This window comes from Drosophila biarmipes, chromosome 3L (assembly GCF_025231255.1).
Source record: "Drosophila biarmipes strain raj3 chromosome 3L, RU_DBia_V1.1, whole genome shotgun sequence".
Lineage (NCBI taxonomy): Eukaryota > Metazoa > Arthropoda > Insecta > Diptera > Drosophilidae > Drosophila > Drosophila biarmipes.
In genome coordinates this window covers 18,071,905-18,081,274 of record NC_066613.1, presented here as the reverse complement: position 1 = coordinate 18,081,274, position 9,370 = coordinate 18,071,905, and the positions used below count along the sequence as shown (strand labels likewise).

Sequence of the window (9,370 nt, the reverse complement as noted above, 5' to 3'; positions counted from 1 at the left end):
GTTGTTGAATTTTAAAATCAATAAAAAGCCCCGAAAAAAATCCACGAATAAAAATATTTAAATGTAGTAAGAATAAAAAGAGATGGACGAAAACCAAAAACTTGTTAGTTGTTGCAAAAAATCAAGCTAAATTAATTAAATAAAACCAAACTAAAAAAAGAACTTAACAAAGCGTTTTAGAGCCTTTACTTATATTTTGAGAATTTTGCAAAATGAAACGAAATGCGAATAATTTTATAAATGAAATGCAAAGAACGCTGATGGTAAATTCATAAATAACACAAGGCTATTAGAGCAATGCTAAAAGAAATCCACAAGAAACTCAGCCTAATTGTTGTTGGCAGCATGCAAACCACAAACCACGGATGGAAACCAAAATTAAACTAAAATTTAATGATGAAAGCCTAAGCAAGGACACTAACATGTACCTAGATATATATACAAAACCAAAATAAACTACGAAAAACCAAGAGAGAAAACCTAAGAAAATTCCAACACAAGTGCTCGAGATGCTGCAGATATTAGCTATAATTTATTACCTAACTGAAGTCATTTGTTAATTATTTTACACTCAACTTGATTAAGCTTAAGTTCCAAGACATTCAATATAAGTTTTTGTAGATTTTGTTAGCTGAACGAGAGAGAGAGTTACGTTTCTGTTATGGGCTATAATTTCCAAAAAGGAAACTGAAATTAATGCGTAGCAACTTCAAGAGATAAGAAGTGAGATTTAGGCGTGGCAAAAATTATGTTTTATGAGAAACTGCAAAAAAGAACAAACAATAAAGGTTTAGATACAAATTTTGAAACGATAAATGCAAAAAATTAATCAACGTTGTTTTAATTTCAATCGGTTTTATGTGGTATACTCACAGGTTAGTATGTTTTCAAGCCTGCATAGCCTGCTTTTCGGCTGTATCTGGAGGTTAATGTTGGCCGTTCACCTTTCTCCGGATCCCATTAGGTAGTTCGTGAATAATGTTTTCGGTGACAATGACAAAGACACTGCTGCTGTTCCTGCCCAGCAGGAAATCTCCAGGAAATCAGAAGCTTCCTGGGCGCCGATCGTCCCCAGAATGCCCCAGCTGACTCAGTTAATCAGGCCCCGAAAAAACTCGCCGTCAATGATAAAATCGATCCTGTCCAGGATAAGGTGTTTGAATTCGTTCCAGAATCCTAGAATGAGGGGCGCACCAGTGGCAAAACTATTGTCAAGTGAGATCGTCAATCCTGTCCAGAATTAACCGCAGGCCACCGATGCAGTGGCTTTTTAAAGGGACAAGAAATCTTTCTGGTTAAATCCACCAAATCCACAGCGCGCACACTGAGAAACTTCTATAGTTTCTTAAGATTTTTATTAATGGCAATTAAAAAATTGTTTGAAAATATACGATTTTAAAATATTTAAATGGATAAATGTTACACACCAAGGCATGACATTATATTTTAAGGTTGAATAAAAAAGTAATATTTTAAAATCCACCCAAAATAAAAACATTTTCAACATTTATTCAAAAATTATCTCATATTTATTTGAATTATTTCCATTTGTTTTCTTGTTTTATTATTTTGATGTTGCCTTTTTTTCTGGTTTTCATTTTTTTTAGTTTCACATTAAGGTGGTTCAATAGCTCAAAAATGGTTACATCAACCAAGACGCGCAGTAAATGTACACATTCATATAAGGCTAAGTATCTGAAAAGTTTCGAACCTAGGCGAGAGAACAAAGGCTTCCAATTTAAACTAGATGTCTCAGCTGGAGTTGAACTTATGCCCAAATATTTAAGCTAGTTTTTTGTTAGTTATTTCGATTTTTTTGCTGAAATTGCATTTCAATTTTTTTTCGTTTCGCTTTTATGTTTTCTAGTTATTCCTTAGCTAAGGTTCTTGGGGATTCTTTTGAGTTAGGCTGCCTTAAATAAAGTTCTGTGTGTTTTCTTGAGCTGGAGAATGGTTCTACTTAAATTTAGTTTTTGGGTTCTTAGAGGGAAGCAAGGGTTTTGGGGGGCAGTGAGTGGGACTTTCGGGGCAGTGTTCTATTGGTTTTGCGAGATTTTGATATATATTAGTGTAATGCTGGAAAACTGGATCGTTGAGCAGTGAGTTACAGGTGAGGGAGTAAGAGAGATTGGAGATATAGTGGGTGATTATCGAAAATGATCTAGTTACTTATCCAAGTTAAGTCTTTTTCGAGATTGGTACATGAACTTAATAAGAGATTTTTGATTCGTTCGATATATTATATCGCATAGGATAAAGTGCGTAACAGGCAGAGGATCTATGTCTATAGAGCTGGATCCCAGGATTTATGGTAAGCAATCATAGTTGGGGCTTCACTTTCTCTATAGAGATACGAGTTGAATTTATGCTAATTAAACGTTCATATAAGTAGGCCAAACATAACAGTGTCTTAAAGCGTTTCCATTGAAGCATTTCGCTCAGTGTATACATGGTAAAGTAATCGAGATATAGAGATATAGATAGCAGCCATACATGTAAATATCGAGTAAATATCGAGGCGTTCCATATAATTATGATTGATGTGGGGAGTACATAGAAATTTGGTTGGATTGGTTCTTCTGAAGCCGTTGAATGTGTTTGTTTTTGTGTTCTTGTGGGTCGGGTATACACGTATAAGGTGAATATATATATATATATATATATATTTATGTTAATGTATATATAGATGTAAATATATGTGGGTATTACAATCATATGTCTGTTCAGATACGTTTTTAATGCAAGTGTGTCCGTGTCTGTTTCTGATTCTGATTCTGAATGTACGTGTATATAGCGTGGCTAATATATCTTTGATTTAGCAGATTAGCAGAGGGTTACAGTTCTCTATATGAAGGTCATCTAATGGGCAGGAATGAGTACAGTTTGTTTTCCGGCAAAAAGGTACAATACTTGTATATATCTTTTTTATCGACTGATCGGGTTTTGCTAAATAGCGCTAAGCTTTTGCGGCTGGACAAAATGCTCGAATAGAAAAAATAGAAATCAAAAGATCAGAAAGTTCTCCCCTTCGTTTTTGGTCGCATTTTATAAAAATAAAAATTCGCTTTCGTTTCTCGTACTACCAAAAAATATTGCACAATCGGAATCTAGAAAATATAACGCGCTTATCAAATATCAATCGTAAATAGCATAATTATCTGTATATTCCTATAAATATAATTTATATATATTTCCATTGTAACCTAGGCTTGTTTCGGGTAAAGTTTTTCGAATTTTCGAATTCTTGTGGGTTATATTAACATGCAGACATCAAAAAGTTACGCGATTTTAGTTTGTATATAATTTTGTGTTATATCGTAAGGAGTAACCATATCATATGTCTTAGATTTGCTTTTTGTTTTAGCTGCAATTGCTGAGGGGCTTTTCAATTTGTGGAGCTGGGTTTAAAGAAAAAAAAGGTTTAAGGAAGACACTTTGAGAAAATAGAGAATTTAAAAAGGATAAGTGAAAATTGATTGTTCTTTTATATATAATAGAAAATAGAAAAAAATAGAAAAAATAAAAAATAAATAACAAAAATATTAAATATTAAATTTAATGTAAAAAAAAAATGCTCTTTAGATGAAAAACCTAATCCAAATTACGTATTTTTATATTAATAATAGGCTCACATAAATTTTAAGAAATATATACTATAAACCAACATCCCAGATATTTTTGCACCCTTTGACTAGCCAGATTATCATCTTAGTTATAGCTCCAAAGCAACTTTAGCTAGCTTAGATTGTAGATTGTGGTGTAAGTATTACATTTATCGTACATATGTATAGTATCATTGCTATTAGCATGTGTTTCTTTTTTGCTTGTTTGAGAACCCCTCACCCAACTTAAGCATTGCTATATCGTATTTGTATAGCCCGTGGAATATGAACTAAGGGTATAGCAAAACTAGACTAGAATACAGTTTGGTTTCCTCTTTGGATGTGTGCTGGATGCGAACTCCTTGACCCCGTTTGCTTATAAATTCGTTTCAGTTCTGTGGGGTGGCAGGATGTTGGATGACTGTGTGGTGGTGCTGTTGGTGGCGGTGGCCTTGGTGGCCTTGGTGGCCACAGCTCCGCCGGGAGTGGCCATCCTCACCCGCTCCCCCACGCCGGGACCCAAAATCCTGCGCTGCATCATTCGTGCGGCTGCTCCAGATCCTTGCAGAAGTACTCCAGGATTTGCTCCATTTCCGTTTCCTGATCCTGATCCGCCGCCATTCATGGACCATTCGTTTTGCTTGAGCAGAAACTGCTTCACATTGTACTCCATCTGGGCTATGTCCACGTTCTGGGTGGTCGTGTGCAGCTCTGCCTGAACGGAGCGCGTTTTGTCCGTATCATTGGGATAGTACTTGTAGTTCAGAATATCACACGTGGGCTGTTCGGGGCAGATGAGGGCCTCGGAACCGGAGGAAATGGTGGACTCCCCGCCGGGGGTAGTCGCATCAACTGGGACTCCCGAAACGGTGGTATATGCCACCGGCAATCCCGATCTGGTGGTTCTCCTATAGTAAGTGGTGCACATTTCCGTTTTCTTCACCGGCACTTCAGTTCCCGTGGGGTTTTCCGTTAGGGAATTACTGGTAATATCCGTTTTCGGTGATAGCGAATCCTCTGTGGACTTTTCCGGATAACCATTGGTGAGTTGTTGCGGAGTGGTCTTATAACCCGAATCCATGGAGAGCTTCTCTATGGATATGGAGTCCATGCGATCTAGTGTGGAGTACGAGGATTGCCTTTCGGTGCCCGAATTCGAGTCACTGGTTGGCGGAGCCTGCTGGAGATTCCTCTGCTCCAGTTGCTGGGTGTTATGCTGAACCCATTCAGCAACTCTGCTGAGTTGCTGGCGTCTGAGAAGGACACTTTCCTGGTAGTCGATGACATCGCTTATGGAACTCGAGTTGGCCGAGTGTTTGGGTGAGTTAACCCCGGGATTTGCGGCTGATTCTCCGGTCTTTGTCTCGACTGGTTCCACTTCGGGAATCTCCACTTGGGGTTCCAAAACTGGTTGAAGAGCCACATTCTCGTGGGGCGCAGCGGGTCCTTGCCAGGCCTCTACCGCCGACTGAGCATTGCTCTCTTTGCTGGTGATGATGTCCTTGCCATCGTTGAGCTCCTCATCCAGTAGCTTCTCCCGTCGCTTGTAGATCACCGGGGTATAGGTTTCTATGGACTCCAGGTTGTCCAGCAGGATGTTGCTCTGGCCGTTTTGCTGGATTCGCATGGCACACAGGCGTGGTCCGCGGTATTTGGGATTCTCCGCCTGGAATGGTAAAAATATTAGTAACTTTTCTTAAATATTCCATGGAAATTAATCCGAGAGATGAAAAATGCACTTAAGAGTATCTAAAAGTATGCAACAACATAGCAACACGTATTATTTCTTATTGCATACTTTTAGAAAACCCTAAAAATAATTGTTCAATATATTTTTCAAACCTTGATCGTTTTGATGAGATTCCTGTTGAAGGTCTCGAACATTTTGGCCCCCTCGCAGCTGCTGGTCTTGTTGCTCCACAGACTCTGGACACTTCCTGAGTTCGTAGACTTGAGTTGAGTTCCCGATGGAGCGGCTGCAACTGGATTTCCTGGAGGAGCCACTGGGGCAACTGGCTTACTGGGCGGCGGTTCGCAGACATCTTCCAGTTTAACAGGAGCCACAGATTGCTGAGCGGGATTAGCCTGTTCCGATTCCAAAAGACTGGGCTGCGAAACACCAGAAAGCAAAGGCTTACTCGACTCATCCTCCATCTCATCCGGGACAACTCCAACCGCATTTGCTTCGTATTTGTTCAAGAGCTGCAGGGCAGTTCCGCCGCCATCCAGGAACCTCCTTTGATAGCCATTCCTCAGGTGGCCCAGATTACTCGTCTCGAGGAGGTACTTTTCCGCAGCATAGGCCCCCAGATGTGTGGTTGGATACATCATCGTAGAGGTGGTCAGCTTTCCATTGCCGTACTCCCCATTTGGGCCGGACATCGCGGTCCTTTCGCAGAGCCGATGATGTCCCAGTATGGGATTCACCATCAGATCGTCCTTCTTGGCCGGCGTAAACAACTTGTCCATGTCGTTTAGATCCGAAACAGAACTCTTGGTCTCGGATATTACAGAATCACTGGACTTGACCATCTTCATCAGATAGGGACTGTTGGTTCGCGACGGCGAGTTGAGATTACTGTGACATCTTAGGCAAAGTTGGGTCAGCGGTTCGTTCAATCCCGATCCTTGGAGCTGCAACTGATGGGGCGTTTGAGTGGCCACCGAATAGGAACGAGATACGTCCGCCAGGACCTGCAGATCCTGTTTGCTGCACTGACACGTATCGCAGTGCTTCACCTCATTGGCCTTCAGTTCGTCCTCCAGAAACTTTGCCATTATTGTGGGCGATATCATGTCGGGATTAGTTGTTGTTTGATTTGCATTATTATTGCTAATATTTGTATTAGTTTGATTGTTGCACTTATTAGTGCTGCTGTTGTTGTTGTTATTATTATTGTTGTTGTTAAGTGTATCCTTGTTGTTGCTGGAATGGGTGTTTGTGGGTTGATTCGACTGCTGTTGAGGATTTGTGACCGTATTCCCATTGGCGGCATCTAAATTTGGTTTGAGAAATAGTTTACATTAGTATAGCTTCTTTAGAAATATATACAAAATTTATCAATTTGTTAACTTTATTAAAATTAAATATATTAAAATTGAGGAATTATTAAAATAAATATTCTTTGAATTAAAAATAAGGTATCAAAAATAATAATAAACTAGATTAAACTCATTTTACTTAATTTTATTTATTTAATTTTGGAAACTAAAAACCCAAATAAATCTAATTAAGTGGATTTGAATTGTATCTCAAGCTAAAATCTTTAGACTGAATTAGTTATTTATTTCAATGAAGAAAAAAAAATAATCTGAATAAGAGAAAAGCCACATGCAAGAAAATTATATACATACATATTAGGCTTAATACAATTTAGTTTAGTCCAATTTACTTATGCCTTTGTGCTACTCAACATTTCGGCAATAAAAGCATTTTGAGGAAAAAATGTTGCCTCATCAAATATGCATGTATTAAAACTAACAAAAATCTAACCAATTGATCATCAAAACTTTTTGGCCACAATCATGCCTCTGCAGCATTCTGGCCAACAATATGTCTACAACACAAACATGTAAATATTTTCGAGACTGAAGCGAAACAAAAAATGCCAACAAGAGTTATTTTGCAGTAGTTTCAAATTGCAATTATGGCAACAAAAACTGCAAACAATGGAGCGAAAAAATTGTAATAATAAATACAAATTAAATTGAAATGCAGGCAATTAATGCAAATGAACCATAGCCGAAGAGGAGTAAATGGCAATACAGAGCACAATGATGTGGCAAATATGCAATTATGAAGCAGAAATCAAATTGTGCAACTTTTCGCAGTCTCCTGCAAAATGCCAATCAAACAAATAAAATCAGAGCGGTCAGTAAAATAGTAAATATTATGCGAAAATATTTAAATAAATATTTTACGGGAAAAGTAATTACGTTATTAAAGGCGAAAGTACGTTAAGATAATAACCAATTTAATAAATCAAATTTAATTTCAAATGAGAATCTTGCTAGAAATGAAATGTGATAACTCTTAAAAAGTATTAAAAAAAATAAAATTTGTTTCTGTAAACCAAATATGAACTTAACGCAGTCTTCGTGATTCAATCCGGTGCCTAGAAAACGTAAATCAATAAATCAAAAAACGGAAAAAATCAGGCGGAAATGGGAAAAATCATAGGGTTCAACATGGTCTACTAACACCTACCGATTCCCCTCATCGAGTAAACCATGGCCGTCGGCGGGAAGGGGCAGGCGGAGGGCGGCGGCGAGTCGGAGGCCGGAAGCACTTTATAGGAAGCTGTGGTGGCCACGCCCACGCCGCTGTTGCTGCACTCGGAATCGGAATGGGAGTTCGTCTCCAATCTCATGTACGCCGACACCTTCGATTGAATATCAATGGGTAGCTGTGCATAGGAAAACATCGTTAAGGGGGTGAATTTTTCAGGGGGGTTTTTCGGGGTTTTACTGCTATATCACACTTTGAATACCCACCGATGACACTTTTTGGGACACAAAACTATCCGGCTTACACTGCAGCAATTGGATGGCCAGGCTAATGTCGGCCTTGTAGCGCTCCTGGGCAGGAAGAGAAGAGAGCAGAAGGGACACAGATAAGAAAGAGTCACGGAAGTGGCATCAACGAGCAGAGCTACACTGGCAAACAATTTTGTTGTATACTGCAAAATATTACATACTTATAATTATACCTGAATATTCGTACAACTTACTTTAACTGAAAACATTATGATACAAATACTGCTTATGAGGATACCTCAAATAAAACTTTTTTCTTTTGAAAATGTTTTTGTTCTTATAATTCTCAACCAAAAAAATACAACTTAAGGACAAATTTTAAAAACTTTCGGGTAAATCCTTTAAAGACCCCATAAATCTTAGTTAGAAACTATTTTAATAAATAATATGGAAATTATCTTCTTAAATAATTGAATATATTGCTTAAATAGTTTTGTTACATTATCCAATAAAAGCGGCACGTTTTTCTCAGTGTATTTTATTCTATGCGGTTGGTTGCCAGTGTATTTGTATGGGTTGGCTTGTATGTGTAGCTTCTTGCTTCTTTTGACACTTTTCGTATGCAAATGTCAAATATGTTTGCTGTTCGTTTTGTTTTCACTCGACTCCTGTCACTGCAAAAGTTCACTTCCCTCGCTCCTTGCCCCAAAAAACCCTTTTACACATTGTTAAGAAAACTTTTTTCAAGGGGTATCTCTGCTATTGAAGGGCGTAATGGGTTGGCCCTTTAAAGCTGTCCACCTTAAAAATGTCTTACAATTTTTCTAAATCCCTGTAAAAATGTTAACATACATTTTTCTATATTCATGATGTGTTTTGCATAAAAGTTCTACTATCTTAGAAGCCTTTCTTATTAAAAAAAACTTAAAGTAACATATTCTAGGATACTTCGGTAGCTGATACCCTTAACCCTCTAAGGACTTCTTAGTTCGTTCCGCTGTTGCTTTTGTGCATTTTGGTGTCAGCGGCAGAGCCTCAAAAAGTTCGCTCCTGCTTTGCTTTTGTGTGTGTGCTTTTTTCCCTCTTATTTTTGTGGCACAACACACACATTCAGGGGGAACTTTTAGATGCCTTTTTAAATTTTCACAAATGCGATGCACTCGAACTTGTTAAACAAGCAACAACAGCGAAGAAAAACAGGGGAAACTGAGGGGGAAAGGCTACAACTGCATTGGTGACCCAAATACAACAACACCACAATAGTAACAACAACAGCTGCGGGGGAAAATGGA

The 9,370-nt window shown here is 38.3% G+C and overlaps 1 protein-coding gene across 2 annotated transcripts in view; it reads right to left on the bottom strand.

Moving 5' to 3' along the window:
• Nucleotides 1-1,506: 1,506 nt before the first annotated feature.
• Nucleotides 1,507-9,370, bottom strand: part of LOC108035175 (ras guanine nucleotide exchange factor B) — a 49,997-nt gene continuing 42,133 nt past the window's right edge. The window contains exons 3-6 of one of the 2 annotated variants that reach the window (XM_017110640.2): nucleotides 8,097-8,180; nucleotides 7,804-8,008; nucleotides 5,445-6,598; nucleotides 1,507-5,268 (exon numbers count right to left, since the gene is read on the bottom strand). In XM_017110640.2, the coding sequence (XP_016966129.1) occupies nucleotides 3,979-5,268; nucleotides 5,445-6,598; nucleotides 7,804-8,008; nucleotides 8,097-8,180 (2,733 nt within the window). In that variant the 3' untranslated portion in view covers nucleotides 1,507-3,978. The remainder of the gene's footprint in view (nucleotides 5,269-5,444; nucleotides 6,599-7,803; nucleotides 8,009-8,096; nucleotides 8,181-9,370) is intronic. The other variant, XM_017110641.2, reaches the window with a different exon arrangement.